Source organism: Gobio gobio, assembly GCF_949357685.1.
Source record: "Gobio gobio genome assembly, chromosome: 15".
NCBI classification, from domain to species: Eukaryota; Metazoa; Chordata; class Actinopteri; order Cypriniformes; family Gobionidae; genus Gobio; species Gobio gobio.
The window spans coordinates 40363983-40385420 of NC_137108.1; the positions used below are offsets into that span (position 1 = coordinate 40363983).

Genomic DNA, 21438 nt, shown 5'->3' on the forward strand with positions numbered 1-21438 from the left:
GTTCCTGTTGACAAGAAACTGTGGAATACAAAATGTGACACTCACCAGACGGTGCGAACTATTGAACGGACTGTACGTTTGTCTCTCACATCTTTCATTCATGGAAAATCAAAAATGGGGTCTTTCATGAATTAGGTCCATATAGGGCGTTTTAAACTCTAATAAATTCTAAAAGCAAAGCCTTATGACTGATTATTTGCTATACTGCTAGTCCTAATAATAATAAGCATGGCAATTAGGCTACTATTATAAATAATGATTTGACAGGACATATTTACTAAAATGATAAGGTAACACTTTATTTGACAGTGTCCTTTGTTACATATAGATAGTAATAACTATAAATGATGCATAATTACATGCAACTAACTCTAAAACAAACCCCTATTCCTAACCCTAACCAAATATTTAGTAGACTAGGTAATTATTACTACTCTGGCTACTTAAAGGGATAGTTCACCCAAAGATGAAAATTCTGTTGTGATTTACTCACCCTTAACTTTTTCCAAACAAGTAGCCTGCAGATTTCTTTGTTCTGCTGAACACAAAAGATGTTTTGAAGAATGGGGAACTTACCAGTTGATGGACCCCCATTGACTTCCATAGGGAAAAATAGAAGTATTAAACAAAATATTTAAAAAATATACAAAAGGTCAATCAGGTGTTTGGTTACTGACATTCTTCAAAATATATTTGTGTGTGTGTTTGTGTGTGTGTGTGTGTTCAGCAGAACAAAGAAATGCATATAGGTTTGAAACAACTTGAGGGTGAATAAATGACAGAATTTTCATTTTTGGGCGAACCATCCCTTTAAATGTATAATTAGCTACACTGTGACACAACACAAAGTGTAATAATAAAATAGGAATGTAGACTGGCTATAACAGCAACGTTTTCGTGGTCTAGTTTTAAGTCAGGATTTGGGATACATTTTGAAATATGTAAGAATATAAATGATAGGCTATTTGAATTGCAAATTGAAATATATATTACCTAATGTTTGCATCCAATTGACATGTGAATATAGCAATAGGTCTAGCTGAAACCAGAACAATCAAAGGGCATTTGTTGGGGTCTACTATCAAACCCATCTAAATACATTATAATAAAGTTACCAGAGGAGTAATGTTCTAACTGGAAGTTAGAAATAAGATCAATCAGAACCAGCAACTTTGACTTTAATGAGGCGTCCGTATCTTTAAAAGCCATTCAAGAGAACAATGGTCTGTAAAATTCCGAGTCGAGGAGGCCTGAAATCACGGCGTGAGTGCTTTGGACAGATAAGACCAACCCAAGGGTCTTGTATAAACAAACACCTCAGGCCATTTTCCTCCGGCGTGCAGAAAAAATACATCTGGAAAAGTAAGTTGCCAAATCGTGCAAGGGCTGAGTCGTGATTGAAGGAGCTGCTCACTGAAGAGGATACAATCAGTGTCAAATTCCCATGGCACCTCCACACGCGCACGCCCTCGCTATACGTCTCGAAATTCAACATGTTTTTTAACATCTCTAAAGTTGTTCAAATACTTTCCCAGAATAATGACATCTAAAATATTAAACTATACTAGACAAGATCTACTTTTTATTCTTACACGAAGGCTATCACTCGTACACAATCTATATGTTCATAACGCAACCGATCATTTTCAGTTGTGAGTTTTGGAGAGCTTTTATGCAGCTGTTGATTCTTGATACTGATATGGCGTTTCATATCACTGGTTTGCGGTTTGAGAATTCAAACTTAAGTCGCGATTTCCTGTAGCCCATAGTAAACTTGGTGTTTGGAAAAAAAACGTAAAAACATATTTATTAATAATATATATGAATAACATAAATAAAGCGCATGTACAGTGAGTAACGGCCTTTTAAAGACATGCTATGTTCTTATCAAACTGCAATGTTGTTATTTTTTGCTGTTGTTTTTCTGTCTGGTATTAGGCTACTGATCTTTGTCTTTGTTCTGTTTATTATTATTTTTAGACTTTTATTGTACAGCCCTTTGTTCTACTCTGTAATGTAAAGAGCTTTATAAATATAATCTTAAATTGGACTAAATCTTAAGTGGCATGTAAAAACAAAGATGTAGGCTAGGTATAAAAATGCTATACAATTCACATCTATAAATCCACTTTATTCTTCGTTTGATAAGATTTCCACCGCAAATGAAGATGGCACAATTATTATATCATGCTAAGAAAATGGTCAGATTAAAAAGTAAATAAATACATTTTGTAAATGATTTTAAAATGTCATTATAATCAGTGGGGGTTTTGGTTTAACAAACATTCTGAGGAGTCAGTGCAATAAGAGTTCACCAATAAGGAACAGAGCTAGATGCTTTTGTGTGACTTCACTTCCCAATTTTAGAAAGGAGAGCTCAAAAAGAAAAAAAGAAAAAAAACGTTGCCATCCGGTTATGGTCTAAGCGAAAATAGTATGGTTTGCGCCGATGACTAAATGCGCCTGTGCACACAAGTCGATGCGTTTCAGCTGGGTTATCAAAGTACCCAGGTTTATATAGCTTAAGTTTACCAAAGTATTTTCTTCATGAACTCCACCGAAATCTGCAATGGACTGTACTATTAAGGTAGGCGTTTGATCTGGTTTATTGTCTGTTCTGAAAATGAGTGGCGAGTGCGCAACCACCCACACGGTTAGCGCGACTACTGGTGAGAGAGCAAGGCGGTGATGCAGGTCCCCACTCTTTCCTTCTTGTACAAAATTTCCTCTTCCTTCCCGTTCGTGGTTGAATGTCGGCTCTTTAATAACACAAGAAACCGCTACAACATTTAGACTCAGATAAAAAACGAAATGGTGTCCAGAGCGCGCGCCAGAGGGTATGCACAAATTTGTTATTCCATTTGTTTTGATTTTTGAACAGTTCTTTTTGAACAGTTACATTTAACGATCTTTCCAAGTCGGTAAGGTACACGTAAGATAGCCTCTTTTTCAATTACCACCAAAAGAACAACGAAAACTCAAGAAAATGCCAACTGGAAAACAATATACCGAATTTCACATATGGCACAATTATGGCGGGGCGCTCTCGAGGCAGGTGGCTTTATGGCGCCAACAACAAGGTACACTGTGGATACTTTCAAAATCACGAAACGAATAGCGTCTGGTATTGTTATTATGTATTCTTTCAGCTCGTTAAACTGTTCATGACATCTCGACAAGAACAGATATATTAACTGACTGAATTGCTTTAGATTTTATTGGGATGATAACAGTATGGCAGAAAATGGTGGCAACCAGCAGCTTATGTTATTATTAATATATTACGTGGCTATGTGTTTTATTCGTTTTAAGGCGCTAATGTTGTGAAATTTAGATCACTTACTAACCTGCTTGGTGAACGCGAGTTATTATTTTAGAAAATCGGTTAATTTAGTAAGCTTAATCCACTTGTACACTCATAAATTGAAGAAAAAAAAATAATGAAATGACGCTAAGATTTCTAAAAATCCCATGCATATCGAAATTCATTTTAAAAGATTTAATTAAATAATTACTGTCGTCAATCCGTTATTGTTTGCTAGTCGTTTTCTGATTATTTAGCTAGTATCTACATCGTATTTCTGATTCTTCTGTATCAAAACAGCTACATTTCGTTTTAAATCGACTTCAAACAAGGGATTTCTTAGGAAATGTTAAAAATAGGAAGGAAATAAAAGCGTTATTTAGGAAAAAATAAAATCGCAAAACGCTATTCTAATTTAACGGCCCTTTTTTCAATTTGGCGAATAATTTGAATGTGACGCATTTGAAAGTCTGTCAGAATTAAAAAAAAAAAAATTATTGGTAATTCTGTTATCGAAAATTGTGTTGATTCAACTGGTCGGCTTTACGCAACGATACATCCCCTTTGTAACAGAGCAGAGAGGTATTGCAACAATTCCTCTAGATATTCCATGCCTGATTTAGTTCAAGGAATAATTTATAGCAGAGTGCTGGGCTTGTCAGGTGTCGTTATCAGAACTCAGCAGGCTTCCTGTCTCAAACCTCAGACTTTCCGCACACACTTCCGCAGTCTCTATTCGAAAAAAGGCAACAAAGACTGACAAAACATAATTGATTCGATAGATGTGCGATGCCAATGCATTGTTCTACATTTCAATTAAATTATCCTAATAAACTGAAGCAAAATCGAACGTGCCGCGTCTCCACGCGCAGTGGCGGTCGAGCAACGCAGGCTCTCCTCAGAAACGCGCCCCCGTCTTTACTTGCAAGATGCTGATTAAAACTTGTGAAAACCACAAAAGTGTTTTTGCAGCTCAGAGCGCAGCTGCGTGTCTCTTTGCAAAATCAGCATGCCTTAACGTCAACTTCTGCTTTCTTTCACTGGCAAAATGAACATGACTAACGTAACTGTGAAAGTAGCCGCTATAGATTATGATGAGCATTTGAATTGTCGTGCATTCAGTTTCAGCTCTTAAAATATGTAGGCCTATAAAAGAAACATTATAGCCCATTATAACACATTATAGCCAACTTTTATAAATTAGCCTATATATAGGCCTATCTGTGTATTATTATTAGAGTATTAATATTTATATTAGGCTACTGATGTTTATATTTTAAAGTATAGTCATTTATATAGACTATACATTACTATTTGTAAATATTTTTTTTTTTTACTAAAAGGATAAATAGCTACTCGTGCGGGTATATACCTAGTAACGAATAAAGTGGCCAGGCTATTATGTCTGTAATTAAAAGACCAAACGAAACAAATAAAACGATTTAGTCCCTCAGTCGTGACATCCCCCGCTGTTAAGAAGTAACAAAGCTGTTTTTGGTTTCGTTGGATGTAGCCTACTGACTGCAGAGAAAAATGAGATGCTAACAATAGCAAACGAAAAGTGATGTGGTAGGTGAGACCGGGGCTGTTTGGCATTGTTGTTTGCACATACATTTTTGCATTCTTGGTTAGCCTAAATATATCTGGCGAAACATGCAGCAGGATCAGCCAGACAAAATAAAAACCCTTGGATTAATAACGGATTAATAAAAAGTAAAAATATTTTCAAAATTTCATGACTGAACTATTGGTGTTCAACTGAGCCCATCCTCAGGTTGTGGTTGGTTTGCCCACTATTAAAGGCAATAATAATAATAAAAACAAACTAATTATATTTAAAAAAAGTAGATTTTTAACCAAACTAACACCACTTAACACATGGTATATATTTTTTTATGATTAATATACTATAATTTAGGGTCCAATTCTTACTATTAACTAGTTGCTTATTAGCACATATATTAATGGGAAATTGACTTAATTATATATATAAAAAAGCACATAATCCTACCCAATACCTACTTAACAACCTTACGAACTATTAATAAGCAATAGTTTATTTAGGCAAAAGTCATATTCGTGAGAATTGGACCCTAATCTTAAGTGTGACCACACACACACACACACACTTTAAGAATGTTAATTTTTATTTTATTTTGTATACTTACACTGATAAATTATGCCACTTGCCTAACGAAAATGTATGAAAAACATAAATGGTTCTATCTTTCTAGAAGTTCTTTTTATAAAAGATTTAGTAACCCTGTGCCAAACAACCCGGATGTTCCCTAATACACAAATGACAGGTTTTTTTTTATTTTTTTTTTACGTTAATTATTGGTTCACATGGCAAATTAGAGATTAGTAACTCTCTGGTGCTGTTAGGTTACTCTCTTTTTTTAAATAATTATTTACTTCATATGGCACGAAAATTGGTAAAGGTTTTGGACAAAAAAAATAAAATAAATAATGGACATGATTAGTAAAGGTTAAATGGCCCTGAAAAAAATTGTCAAAGGTATTGTTGGAAATGAATGGGAGTCAAATTTCATCTAGTGGAAACTTTTGGTACTGCGCCCAAACAATCTTACTGAAAGCACATTTTTTGAGACATCAAGCTCAAATTTGAAACCGAATGTTAGACTTACGGCTTTGATTTTTTTTGCACAGTTTTAAGGTAAAACATGTTTTGCAAAATATATATTTCATATAAAATTTAAAAATAGTATTTTTGTGCAGTTTTCATAATAAACAATCTTCTATTACGTTTTCACATCAGCAATATCCTCCAAGTGTCTTCTTTAAAAAGAGACCAAACTTTAATTTCCAGGTCTATGCTCAAAAAGTGTTTAACAGGTAATAAATAGATCATAACTATTCCATAAATATAATCTAGTAGCCTACCATAAAATCCCAACTACAAAATATAAAATAAACATTTAACTAAAATATAGATTTATTTAATTGAAATGTAAAAAAAAAGGGTAATTTTTGACCGGCATGCGAGCAGCACCAGAACAGAGGGTTAAATATTTTTAAGCATAAACTATATTACAACATGCATTTAAGGAATTGCACCCATTTAAAATGTTGAGAATGAATCATAATAAATGGAGATAATTGTCATGCATGACTACATGGTATACAGTGCATGCACATTTAGTATAACAATATTTTTAAGTACATAGGGTCAAAGTAACCCGGTACTTTTTTCTCTGACTTCAGCAATTTACTGTGATTTTCACCTTAAAAAAAAATTATACTTAACACAACAAACCAGCTAGAATATGACAATGCTAACAGTCTTGCTTGTGATAGAGAACGAAATATTCACATCAGACTTTAGATGTCCCATATTACAATGTCCCATTAGAAGCAAAGGGACATTTCATAACCTGCTTTCCTAACCAAAGATTGACCACAGTGCTCTTAGGCTCTTCCAGTAGCATGCATCAGAGAGTACACTCTAAAAAATGCTGGGTTAAAAATAACCCAAGTTGGGTTGAAAATGGACTAACCCAGCAATTGGGTTGTTTTAAGCAAACATTTAAACCAACCGCTGGTTTAAAACAACCCATTTGCTGGGTTAGTCCATTTTCAACCCAACTTGGGTTATTTTTAACCCAGTATTTTTTTTATAGAGTGTACAGGTTTGATAAATGAGTCTGATTGCCCAGTTAACTAGTAGTAATCTAGTAAATCTATTTGCAATGAGTTCCCCCCTTTTGAGGGTGATTTACTGTGTGATTAGTTTCTGCACAAAACCTCCAAAACCTAAAAGCACTGTGCATGTCTCCATGCTGTGTAGCTCTACCACAAGCTTTGTTGTGACAAAATGAGAATTTCTTTCACAAGACCAAATGGAGGTCTGTTGCAATTGGCTTGAAAACACTGCACGCATGTCACAGGCACCCAGCGGCTCCAAGGACAGCACAACAATAGCATGCCAGTTTATGTGCACCTCTCTTTGTTTTTGACGCGAGATGCGCATTAATCTCACTGACCTTGACTTCGACATTTTGCACAAAGCATGCAGTTTATGTGCGCTAAAATATTGTGTTTGGTTTCTCAGCAACAGAGACCGATATGAAACTCATTGAACAGGAAGTCAGTTGTGGCATTGGTGGCCAGGGTAGAGTATGTTTATGTTCATCACTTTGTAGGAGAGAGAGCAGTACGACGTATGCGGTTGTGGTTTAAAAGGTGCATAGGTGCAGAATAATTTTAACTGCAGAATGAAATACCAGTTGCTCCACTAGCTCAGTTAAAGCTGGCTGCAAAAGTGTCTGGGTATCAATTGTTGTGTTTTAAGACGCAGAATGACCTGAATACATCAGTTATCCAACTAGCACATTTGCTCCAGGCTGTTTTTGTGTTTGTATTCCGATCCAAATAAACCGTTTTAAATCCACCTCCACCTTTTCAAATGGTGTTGGACAATGCAAGAGTTGCTGCACATACATTTTAGTGCATGTCACCTCTCCTACACAGATCAGCAGCAAGTTTAGCATCATCTGTGCCATAAGCCGAGGCTGTGGATTGCACTTTGTTCGTTGTTGTACATCTGTACACAAGACTGACGCTAGCAAATGCACACAGACTAGGTGGTGAAAACAGTTTGAGCTCTCAGCTTGGCCTTGTTTTGAGCTTGCTTTCACTTCTCTACTAGAGCAGAGAACACAATGCGTCTGATAGCTAGTGCTATTCACGTCTAGTTCAATAAGAGAATTGGAAAACGAGCAAGATTTGTGGCAGTATTTTGAATAGATTATAGATAGATAGACAGAGAGAGATAGAGAGAGAGAGATAGAGAGATAACCCACCCACCATCCATCCATCCAATTATGATTCGACAACAAAACCCAACAACAGAAGATGGTGTTGGTTGGGACCATATAGAGAACATTCTTTCCCGGTAGACTTAAAGGTTTAGTTCACCCAAAAAAGAAAATTCTGTCATTCATGACGCTCCCAACCTGTAAGACCTTCGTTCCTCTTCGGGACACAAATTAAGATATTTTTGATGAAATCTGAGTGCTTTCTGAACCAGCCATAGGCAGCAATGTCAACTTTCAAGGGCCAGCAAGGTGACTCCAGTGGTTCAACCTTAATTTTATGAAGTGACGAGAATACGTTTTGTGCGAAAAACAAACAAACAAAAATAACGACTTTATTCAACATACTCCTATGCTATTCCTGTACTAAACACAGTACAGCGCTTCCAGGTTCTACGTCAGAACGCTGGCTCACTATTGGCTAGCTTCTGCGTCAGCATCACACGCATGTGTCGTGGTGCTCACGTAAACAGCGTCGACCAATGGCGAGCCGACGTTCTGACGTACTGTGGAGAAGAAGAGAGAAGAGATTGTTGAATAAAGTTGTTTATTCCAAAGATGAACAAAAGGTCTTACAGGTTTGGAACGACATTTTCCAGAATTTTCATTTTTGGGTGAACCTTTAACCTGTAATATAACATTATGCATAATGTAACATTTGACCAAAAAGCAATTTTCTAGGTAAACCATGCTATCACTTTAACAAAACGAACACTGAAACAGCTTCTCACAGCAAATTTGCAACTTCAGGTCAGGTGAAAGCACTCTCTAGTGCTGCCTCCTCCCTATTTGGTGACCCTCAACCTCTCAGCATTCAGAACAAATTTGTTTTTCAGCTTTAAATGACCCACATTTCTACCACTCCTCTGTTTCCTATCTCATGCCCCATGCCAAAAGGTTTCACTGCACATGGGGGCCAGATTTCCTGTGAGCCACCGAAAAAACTCAGTGCTGACGTATGTCAGCTCTAAAGACAATACTAAAGCCTTCTAAACAAGCTCCCTGAATTCATCTGTAACACAAACATTTATTCACACACAAACACTTACATACATTTGAATGTTTAAAACGTCTTTTTGAAGTTTCAAAGGACACACCTACTGTATACCAGAGCTATTCACTGCAGACTACCAACATTAAACACAGGAAGAAAAGGCACAGATGTCGCAATTTCTAATTTGACTCACAACTAATTTGACTCTTGTGCTAAGTCATATCTACCTGGAAGTCGAAAAACGCCCTATACTATTCCGATAAACTGTTTTTTAAGTTTCAAAATTAATATCCCATGCCTGAACATTAAGCACAAACTTTTTTAGGTAGTATTTTTTTCAGTCAAAAGACTTAATTAAAAGGAAAATTCTATTAACTCTAGAATTTTTGTCCAGATAAACCGTGACGAGTTCTTATGAAATCAATCACTGATTAGAAAGTCACAGTATAGTGATAGCAGCGGAAACCCGTAACATCCGTGTTCTTGAACTACTGCCGAAATGATATACAGTTATTTCTATCCTTATGCAATGATTTGTTATCCACCTAAATGAAGTGGTTGGACAAATTTGTTTTTCGTTTACATAACCATTGTGTATTGTATACGTCACAGGAAGCTCTATCGGTGGTGAGTGAAGACCAGTCCATATTTGAGTCGCCCTTCGGCGGTCCTCAGGCCATTCACATGAAGGGAGAGATCACCTCGCCTGCAGTGTTCAGACAGGGTTCTGAAGACAGCGTAGAACCGACTGAGCCAGACTGGACCGGATCAGCCGCACAGAACCCTGCCAAGAGAGTAGAACACATCAACGGAACCAGGTGGGGCACCAAAAAAAGATTATTCTGGCATAATTTACTCACCTTCATGTCATTCCAAACCTATATGGCTTGCTTTCTTCTGGTAACACAAAAAGAGAAGTTTAACAGAATGTCCAAGCTGCTCTTTTCCACACAATGACAGCAGACAGCACCATAAGTAGTCCACATGGTAGGGTGACCAAACGTCCTGTTTTCCCAGGACATGTCCTGTTTTCAACTGTCCTGGCCCTAATATAACAATTTTCTATCCATACAGAGGGGGCATACTTAAAATGTATTGAAATTAATAAGGAAGCATTGCAGTTCTAGCTAGGGCTAAGCATATGCTGGATCTTAAATCTCTTCGCATCTTGTACTGCTCATTATTGTTACCTTATTTGAACTATTGTGTAGAGGTTTGGGGAAGCGCTTACCGACATTCACTACAGCCGTTAGTCATAATGCAAAAAAGAGCTTGGATTCTGTGAACACACAAATTCATTATTTTGGCAGTCGAGATTATTAAAATACTACGATCAAATTGAACATCAAATTGCAGTATTCATGTTCTGAGTAAGAAATAGGTTATTGCCTGGGAATATACAAAATATGTTCTTTGAGAGGGAGGGAGGGTACAACTTAAGGGGAAAATTATGTTTATCAATTTGCGGAGATAAATTGTGGAATAAACTAGATGAAAACTTAAAGCAATGCCCTAACATATTCCTCTTTAAAAAAAAATGTATACAGATTTTTAAGAAGTATCAGGAAGTACTGTAGGAAAATAGGAGAGCTCCTCTGTCCTCTGTTCTGACTTGAAATACTTGTTAGTGGTCATTTTGAAGTATGTATGCATGTATATGTGTAGGTATGTGTTATGTGGATATAGGGGTATAAATATGTGTATATATAGATGTGTATAGGTGTGTGTGTGTATATACATGTAGATGTGTATATGTATATGCGTAGGTGTAGGCATATGTTTGTTATTTAAAGGAAAGCAAGAATTAAAGGGGTAGGAGTATATAAGTTTTACTTCTTCCTACTCCTTTTCGCACATGAGATAGAAGCATGTTTATACAGGAAAGTAAGATACTTTGCCGTTGTCTTTTTACATTTATTTTTCTTCTTTACTTTTTTTTCTTTTAAAATGTTTGAACATTATTGTATTTTATTATTTTTCTTCTCTCATGTTCGAAATAAAGACATCAAATCAAATCAAACTTTGAGTAAACTTCGAGTATCATTTGAGCATCTCATTGCCGGGCCAAGTGTCCTGGTTTTCGGTAATCAAAATATAGTCACCCTACCATATGGTGCCTTTCAGTATCACTAATGTCAAACCTGTTACAAAGCATTTTCAGGAGACATATTTGATTTTTGGGGGATAAACTGTTAGTTTAACGTCATAACCGTGCGCATTTAGAACAAAAACATTTAGATTGAGGGTTTCATATTTTCTCTCCTCTATGCCACAGCCGTGAATCCCCAGTGGACTGCAGTGTGACTAAAAGGGCCCGACACATGAGTAACAATGATGGGGGGCCATTGGCCTACCAGGCCTCTTATCCCGAGCCACGGAGTAGCCCACAGACTGCCACCCCACCCAGCAGCGCCACAGATGAGAAGAGGGTGATTGTACCAGCAGGTGAGATCTGTAGTTTACACATAAGAGTAAATGTTGTTTATACAGGAAGTAAAAAACAAAAACAAGAAGTAATACTTCTATTCAGCAAGGATGCATTGAGCAAAAGTAAAGACATTTCTAATGTAACAACATTTTTCTATTTCAAATAAAATGCTGTTCTTTTGAACCTTCTATTAATTAAAGATTAATAAACAAAAAAGTATCACATTTTCCATAAAGAAAACAAGCAGCAGTTTTCAACACGGATAATAAGAAATGTTTCAAATCAGCATATTAGAATGATCTCTGAATGATTTCGGAAGTAATGCGGAAAATTAAGCTTCGCATCACAGGAATAAATTACATTTTAAAATGTATTCAAATTAGAATAGTTATTTTAAATTGCAATAATATTTCACAATATTACTGTTTTTACTGTATTTTCCATCTAATAAATGCAGCCTTGGCAAGTGACTTCTTTCAAAATCATTAAAAATCATACCAACCCCTAACTTTTGAATGGTTGTGTGCGTAAGAGTGAAAAAGTATATTGAAGAAAAGTCCATAAGACTATGGATTTTATCCATAAGGAACTGGTTGGATAATGGCAGTGTCTCTGTATGCTTGGTAATTTGGTTATCTTGGCAAAAAATTCAGATTATAATTTTATAAAACTGGACCATGCACCTACAAGATTAGGTACATATATTAAGTAAATAATTGATTTCAATTTTGACTTAATGTCGACTGTTGTTGTTAGAAAACATTACAAATCACGTTTGGTAATTGAAATTAAGCTCAAATAAAATAAAACCGCAATATTAGACTTCACTAAAGTAAACTTAGCATTTCTTTTTATATGTTAAATTCAATTTAATTCAAAATATTAATAAATACTATAATAGTATACAAATAATACTCTAACACTGGTTGACTGGTTATGTTTAGTAAAAAGCGAAGAATTTGAGCACTCGACAGATTTAGTCTGAAGTTGACCAATTTCTAAAACTAGAGGATGTATAGATGTCTAAACAAAGATATGTGGTAATTATGCAGTGACCACAGGGTCTTGCATCACTTAGGAACTTGTGCTTGGTGGGAAAAAGGCAGGTTTGCAGCAAAAGAAAAAAACAACAACACACTGATGCCCTTCCTTCTAGTAGATTCCTGTAACCCAGCAGACTAAACTACAAATGATTGCACAGATTCCAAAAGAGATAATCACTTTTTACTCACAAACCAATTAGGATGCGGAGTTATCTTCAGGGAGGCGCTTTGAAGGTCATCGTAACATTAATAAAAGGGCAGAACGGTGGAGTCGCTCCATGCATTGTGCGACAGTGAGTGTATGGGATACCTCCTCATGAGTCACCCAGACCAAACAATTATAATGCTCATAATACTCGGATATGACGTCATTTTCAAGGACAAATAAGGGAGTATGGTGGCTTGTAAAAGGAGGTCTATAATACTTGGAGAGAGACATCCGTTAGCATTCCCATTCATCTCAATGGCAGCTGCTCCAGACAATGGTAAAAAAATATATATATATATAAATAAATACAATTTCTTTTTGAACCAGATGATGATGTAGCTATGACATTTACCAGCTTAACCATGACCGACCATAACCCCTTGGTTTATAACATTACAAACCCCTTAGTCAAGTAAGAAAATCATCAGCACTATCTTAGTGAGAGTAAGAACAGTAACAACGGGTGCATTGACTCTTAGTTTACCTCATGTTTGAACTCAGTTGCTACAGCTGAAGCATTTGTTCCTCATTTCATTCTTGCTTCTGTCCTGCTTTAGACCCAGAAGTATGGACACAAGACCATGTGCGGCAGTGGGTAGACTGGGCGATAAAGGAATACGGCCTATCCGATGTGGACGTGTCCCTCTTCCATACCCTGGATGGAAAAGCACTCTGCAAAATGACCAAAGAGGACATGATGCGTCTCACTTCCGCATACAATACAGACATCCTGCTTTCCCACTTAAACTACCTCCGGGAGAGTAAGGAACTTCTCCTATATTTCCATATGAATAATCCATTACTAGTTGTTGATTCGGGCAAGAAAACATCAGGAAAAACTATAAAACGAGACTAATCATTCTGGAAATGTTTGTGCCTATTTATTTATTTATACACAGATTGTAAGCTTGTTTTCTTTACTACTGTTCACTCAGGTAGTCCCACTTTTTCCTACCCAACAACCCCTACCAATACACAACCACAGCCAAGACTACAGGTGAAAGCTGGTAAGAAAAACTTCTTTGCCATGTTTTTAAGTATCATTTTATATATATATATATATATTATACACACACACACACACACACACACTACATTGCCAAAAGTGCAATCATTGAATTCGGGTGTTCCAATCACTTCAATGGCCAAAGGTGTATAAAATCAAGCACCTAGGCATGCAGACGCTTCTACAAATTTCCTCACTACTAAATATTCCATGGTCAACTGTTAGTGGTATTATAACAAAAGCATTTGGGAACAACAATTCAGCCACAAAGTGGTAGGCCACATAAATAACAGAGCGGGGTCAGTGCATTTTGAGGCGCACCGTGCGCAGAAATCGCCAACTTTCTGCAGAGTCAATAGCTAGACCTCCAAACTTCATGTGTCTTTCATATTAGCTCAAGAACAGTGCATAGAGAGCTTCACGGAATGGGTTTTCATGGCTGAGCAGTTGCATCCAAGGCTTACATCACCAAGTGTAATGCAAAGCGTTGGATGCAGTGGTGTAAATCACGCCGCCACTGGACTCTAGAGCAGTGGAGACATGTTCTCTGGAGTGATGAATCACGCTTCTCTGTCTGGCAATCCGAAGGACGAGTCTAGGTTTGGTACTTGCCTGACTGTATTGTGCCAAGTGTAAAGTTTGTTGGAGGGGGGATTATGGTGTGGGTTGTTTTTCAGGGGTTGGGCTTGGCCCCTTAGTTCCAGTGAAAGGAACTCTTAATGCTTCAGCATACCAAGACATTTTGGATAATTTTATGCTCCCAACTTTGTGGGAACAGTTTGGGGATGGCCCCTTCCTGTTCCAACATGACTGCGCACCAGTGCACAAAGCAAGGCCCATAAAGATATGGATGAGCGAGTTTGGTGTGAAGGAACTTGACTGGCCTGCACAAAGTCCTGACCTCAACCCGATAGAACACCTTTGGGATGAATTCGAGCGGAGACTCTGAGCCAGGCCTTCTCGTCCAACATCAGTGCCTGACCTCTTAAATGCGCTTCTAGAAGAATGGTCAAAAATTCCCATAAACACACTCCTAAACCTTGTGGAAAGCCTTCTCAGAAGAGTTGAAGCTGTTATAGCAAAGGGTGGGCCAACTCCATATTAAACCCTACGGATTAAGAATGGGATGTCATTAAAAGTTCAATATACAGTAGTATAGTTCTGACTGTAAATGATGATTGAATGAGCTCAATTTGGAGCCTATGTAAAAACGTACACTATATTTTATATTAAAGGGTTAGTTCACCCAAAAATGAAAATTCTGTCATTAATTACTTACCCTCATGTCGTTCGACACCCGTCAGACCTCCGTTCATCTTCGGAACAGAAATGAAGATATTTTAGTTGAAATCTGATGGCTCTGAAAGGCCTCCATTGACACGGTACACTCTCAAGACACTTAAAAGGTACTAAAGACGTCGTTACAAAGTCCATCTCACTACAGTGGTTCTAAAATAACTTTATGAATCGGCGACAATAGTTTTTGTGCGCAAAAAAATCATGAAGCTTCGAAGCGTTATGAATCAGCGAGTCGAATCAGCGGTTTGAATCGCCAAATTTCAGCAGTTTGGCGGTTTGACACGCGATCCGAATCATCATTCGACTCACTGATTCATAACGCTTCGAAGCTTCATGATGCCTTTTTTTGAAATCGTCATCACTATGCAAGTCGTTAAAACTATTGTCGCCGATTCATAAAGTTATTTTAGAACCACTGTAGTGAGATGGACTTTGTAACGACGTCTTTAGTACCTTTTAAGGGTCTTGAGAGTGAACCGTGCCATTGTGTCAATGGAGGCCTTTCAGAGCCATCAGATTTCAACTAAAATATCTTCATTTCTGTTCCGAAGATGAACGGAGGTCTGACGGGTGTCGAACGACATGAGGGTAAGTAATTAATGACAGAATTTTCATTTTTGGGTGAACTAACCCTTTAATGCCCCAAAATGAGAGCCTATTTTATGGATGTATAGATGACAAGACAGTAGTTTCTGCCCTTCGATAAGTCAAATGCAATGTTCCCTCTAAACTTTGTGCCTAAACAATAAAATTATGCAGAGGACAGACGCAAAATGTGTGGGGATTGTGGGAAAATCCATTTGATTGTAATCTAAATGAAAAATAATTGCAGTGCTCTATAGAGTTTGTGTCGCTATAGAGTTAGAACTGGTGAATGTGGTTTACAGGTTTCGTAGAAAGAGAATGATGTGAGCGGCAGTGAGCCAAAAGAAATCACGTTCAAATTTTTGGAAAATATTTAGCTATTAGGTCGGTTAAAATGCTTCAGTTTGTTTTGATGTAACGGAGGCCAGCTAGTAGTCGCTGAGCGAGTAAACCTCACTCCTCTGATCTCAAGAGATGCTCTAGCGACTGACGTTAGAGGTTGCAGCCTTTAGCCTCCTTGTTAGAGCGCCCGACCCTCATGCCGGCGGACCCGGGTTCGAGTCCGGGCGGTTTGAACAGGAGGGGTTACATTGGTGCCGTGACCCGGATGGGAGTGAGGTTTAGGGAGGTGAGTGTAACGGAGGCCAGCTAGTAGTCGTTGTGCGAGTAAACCGGGTTTGAGTTCCACTTGGAGCGGGCGGTTTGAACAGGAGGGGTTACATTGAGACTATAAAAATATAATAACAAATTGAAGAATTTAAAATATTTTATATCAGTATAAATACTTCAATTTGTTTTTATTATATTATATTCCTAATAAAAGATATCACAAGGGAATTGTTTAGGGCTCCTTGCCATTAAAAAGTTTAAAAGCCCCTGATAGACAATCTTCAAGCAAATTTATAAGCAATTTCAAGCCGTCTGTTGCCAATAATTGACCGTACAAAAACTCGTTATGGCACTGCTTAATTTTTATATTACATTATATTATATTTATTTATAAATTGAACTGTTCTGCTAGAGATTTTTTAATAATTTTTTTCTGTTGGAAAAATGTAGTGACTTCTGAATTAAATATTAAATATGACCACGGGTCAAATCAAATAGAAATGGCACATTAAATGTAAAAGTTACAACTGCATGATGTAACCACTTTTTGTGTTTACGTACTCGGTCTGGTATAAATAATGTTTTTGCTCAGCAAGGAAACATTAGTCACATGGTTATTTTAGATTGACACTCTTAAAAACCAAAGCTAAAAATACTGTAAAGCATTGCCTCTGGTGGTTTACTTGTTTAATTTAACTAAATAATATAGTTAAAATGCATTGAAGTTATTTTACTGAAATAATTCCATTGGCTACGATTGAGTGTAGAGAGGTGCTATGAGGACTGTGGTTTGTTTCTTCAATGAATTTTGCCCCAAGTGTTGCAAGGTTTTTGAATTGTTGCGTTTTAAGACAGGAAGCAGCTGCATCAGGACAGGAAGTGAGGGGTGTAGAGCTCAGGTTAGGACACAATTGACTATTCTGTGGCAAAGAGAATCAGTTAGAACAAAAGGACAATCCCCCTTAGGAATTGTGTGCCATCTTCAGGCCTTCTTACCGTTTTGCTCCTGGCTTTGTTCTGCCCTGCGTTTCTCCTAGGGGATCTTTAACGCAGGGCTTCCTTCCTTCTGCGGCTGCCCTTCTCCTTACTCTTTAAAGTCATCCTTTCCTGTAAAATCTCCCTTTTGTTAACTGCTCCTATCTGACTTTGCCTCTGCACAGAAAACAGCTTTGAGGAGATCGGCAGAAGGAACAGTTGGTCCTCAAGCGCCTTGCCAGCTGTCCCAAAAGGTACGGTTGCTCTGTTAAAAAAAAAAAAAAAAAATCATGAAGTTTCAAAATATTATACAAATGTGGAATTATTCACCATAACCACATACAAAAAACCCTCACCTTTTTAAAAATCACAGGTTCTCCGATCGAACATCAGCACAACACCAGAATTACAGAGCCTCCACCAAGACTTCCACAAGGTCAACAAGTGCACCTTTAATGCAATACTCAATGAAACTGCTTATAATCATAATCTTTTTGTTACACTACGCCTTGAAATATCTAATTACCATTGTATATTTTCCATCTTTGCAGACCCCTACCAAGCATTAGGTCCCATTAGCAGCCGCCTTTCAAATCCAGGTAAGAAATAAATCATGAAATTGTAAATGCATCACTGTCAAATTAACAACAAATGTGGCCTTTTTAGAGAATGTAATCTTTGGATGCACAGTTTTGGCACAAAGTTATGCCTTTTTTTATAAATAATAAATGATGATAGATGAGACTATATACTTGGTTTCAGTTCTCCCTGATGTTAATATAACATGGACAAATTTAACATATCTAAGACAATATAATGATATGCATTTTTTATACATAATATATTTTAATAATAATATTTATTTTACACCAAATCAGCATATAAGAAATATTTCTAAAGGATCATGTGACACTGAAAATTCAGCTTTTCCATCACAGGAATAAATTATATTTTAAAATACATTAAAATAGCAAATATTTCTACAATTAAAAATGACTATTTCACAATATTACTGTAATTACAGTATTTTTGCTGAAAGTGCAGCTTTTCAAGAAACTTCTAGAAATCTAACCAACCCCAAACCTTTGAACATAAGTGTATATTTATACGTTTTTTTTATGTTAAGACCTGAAGGCCTAAAAACATTACAAACCAAGCACATCATGATTAGTATGACTCTGTTTGCCCGACCTTCTTCACACAGAAACGAAACCATTCCACACCAAGATCCGAACGACCAAACAAAATTCTAACAACCTGCCCGTCACCAGCACTGACAGGACTGTGGGTAGGTGTCTGACCGACCCACATTCTGTTTCTGTGTACAACATACTAAAAAGGTCACATTTGGAGAAAAAAAAAACTGCCTTAAAAAGGCCCTTCAATCCTCTGCTTAAAATCTGACACTCTTTTATTTCCGCGCAGGCTCTGGTCAGATCCAGCTGTGGCAGTTCTTGTTGGAGCTGCTGTCTGATAGCAACAATGCCGCCATCATCACCTGGGAGGGCACAAACGGAGAATTCAAGATGACCGACCCAGATGAGGTGGCCAAGCGCTGGGGGGAGCGAAAAAGCAAGCCTAACATGAACTATGACAAGCTCAGCCGTGCCCTCCGCTACTACTACGACAAGAACATCATGACCAAGGTGCACGGCAAGCGTTATGCATACAAATTCGATTTCCAGGGCATCTCCCAAGCCCACCAAAACCATCCTCCAGAAGGAGGCGTGCTAAAATACCAGGCCGACGTGCCGTATGTGCAGAGCTACCACAGCCACCAGCCAAAAATGAACTTCATGGGCACTCATTCAACCCCTATGCCCGTTTCCTCTGGGAATTTCTTTGGGCCTCCAACCACCTACTGGAACTCAGCAACAGGGGTGGTCTATCCCAGCTCACCCATGCCACGACATCCCAGCACTCACTCTCACTTGAACTCTTATTACTAAAACAGTTTAATTGTAAAGCGCTGGCTCCCGTACTCTTGGTGTTTTTTCCTGACGTGTTAAGTTGCCGAAGAGAACAGAGTATAACAGAATAACAATAAAACTGGCAACTTTTCGGGAATCCTTATCCAATCCATAAAACCATTGTAGCAATTTCACACATCAAGTTCTCCATCTCATGGCATTTTTTTGTACAGTATACGCATAATCGAACACAGCTGTACGTCTTTGGGGCTAAATTGTAAATATGTTTTGCATGTTTCATATAAGGCTTTGAAAAGACTGCTCTGACATCCCCAAAAAGCATAATCATCTCTAATGTTTTAAATGTAATATGCCTTTGTATGCAAGTGCCTCAGTTTGTACAGACATTTTTTTTAATCAAATAACGTCACCCCAGTATGTGTAACATTATATTTCAAACCAATAAAACATGTAGCTCACTTAACGCATCTGTGAATTTTGTTACTGTAGACATTACCCATCTATTCATGAAAAATCTATTCAAAATAAAATTGGTGCTCAATACATTCAATGTTAGTTGAATGTATGAAATTTATTTATTTATACGGATTTTCAAAATGGCTTTTGCTCTAAAGCATCTTTACTAAGAAAGAGACCGTCATCTTAAGAAAAAAAATGCATCATGCATGGTTAACTACTTGATTTTGACTATTTGATTTTATGGACCTTAAATTTTTCTCAGCACAAAATTTCCAATATTTGCATTACACTATAAAATTTGTAAACCTATAAAATGCCATATGAAAAGAATGCGCATATATATATATAAATATAAAACTACCTAGTGGTTGCTATATTAACTACACTTCACATGCTAATGCAAAAAAATAAAACAGAAACGTACGGCGATCCGTACATGACATGCGGGGAAAAATATGAATCATGTCCACAAATTAACCATTAGATTCCCACAACTTAATATGTTGCACGCTTTAATAATTTGTTTCCTCGTTCTAAGTAAATCAAGAGCATAATATAATTTGTTTTCTTTTTTTACTATATCGTGGCCATGTTCTAATAATTAATTTCCTTGTTTAAGTTAAATCAAAAGGAGGGAACAATTTAGTAAATCAAGAAAAATAATTCTTAATTCATATTTTTGTTCACGTCATGCATGTCTCCATTGTATATGCCCCTTGGTTATGGATTCGTCCTATTGGAATGGATTTAAGATTTCTATGAACATGACTTTGGGTAAAATGCGCAAATGCAATGCAGCGCTCCACTCCCATCAGATGAGAACAAGAAGCTGAAAATATACTGGACATTCGATCAAAACTGAGTGGCTGAATAGGGTGACCTGGCAATTTGTTGCAAGCAGCAAGAACTCATGGGCTCACCCTGCCCTGTGTTTATATTTAACACAGCAGGGAGAGCTTTTGTAGACTAAACATCTTTTTGTTTTTAATTTAACAATGTACTTTTTGGACTGTTCAACATGTACACAATTATTGTCTTACACCATACTTCAGTAGCTACCAATGTTGCAAATTTAACCCAAAACTGGAATGCCTCATTAAACAGCTGCAAATAAAGCTGCATTTCCATCCCACGTGCTCAAGAAAACAAAATCAACACTTCCTGGGAAATTACCGCAAAATATCTGCAATAAAAATAGACATTTCTGCATTCAAGAAAACCACTGTAGCTCTTTTTTCATACATCATTAATGACTTGTGAAACAGAGTGCACAGACGATACGTAATAAACAGTGTCATGTTATCTGGCGTTCGGATGCCTGCTGTTTGAGGAACACAATCATGTGAGACTCTTCTGGGAGGAAATTAAACCAAATCATTCTGTTGACAGACTTTGGCTCAACATTTGAAATGCTGTGCAATGAGACCGGATAACTGGACTAACAAGCAGACCAATCACATCCACTGTTGAGGCAAAGCCACGTGAGATTGTGGCAAATCAAGGTATTTATTTGGTAAATGTGTTTCCATTGTAGTTTATGCGCATGTCTTCTTATCGAATAAAACTTTTTTTTCAGAATTTATGCACGTCTTGGCATTTCCATGCAGCATTTTTGGCAATATCCAAAATATGCATAAACATAGGTGGATATCATAGCTATTGATACGTTACCTAAAAGGAAACTATAAAAAACATGCAAATTTCAAAAATATATTTATTAACATTTCAAGTGAAATTAAGCTGTGAAAACTCTAAATCAAAA

The 21438-nt window shown here is 37.1% G+C and overlaps 1 protein-coding gene across 6 annotated transcripts; it reads left to right on the forward strand.

Annotated features, from left to right (window-relative positions):
• The first annotated feature begins 2402 nt into the window (after nucleotides 1-2402).
• Nucleotides 2403-21244, forward strand: fli1rs (Fli-1 proto-oncogene, ETS transcription factor-related sequence). 6 transcript variants are annotated; one of them, XM_079837379.1, is made up of 10 exons: nucleotides 2403-2587; nucleotides 9746-9951; nucleotides 11409-11578; nucleotides 13370-13573; nucleotides 13748-13819; nucleotides 17472-17540; nucleotides 17660-17722; nucleotides 17838-17885; nucleotides 18491-18574; nucleotides 18712-21244. In XM_079837379.1, the coding sequence occupies exons 1-10, from the start codon at nucleotides 2570-2572 to the stop codon at nucleotides 19233-19235; spliced, it is 1458 nt and encodes a 485-aa protein (XP_079693505.1). In that variant the 5' UTR covers nucleotides 2403-2569; the 3' UTR covers nucleotides 19236-21244. The 6 variants fall into 6 exon arrangements, with proteins under 6 accessions (XP_079693505.1, XP_079693507.1, XP_079693506.1 ...); XM_079837382.1 differs by lacking the exon at nucleotides 2403-2587 and adding an exon at nucleotides 2672-2837; XM_079837378.1 differs by lacking the exon at nucleotides 2403-2587 and adding an exon at nucleotides 2788-3080.
• Nucleotides 21245-21438: the final 194 nt, after the last annotated feature.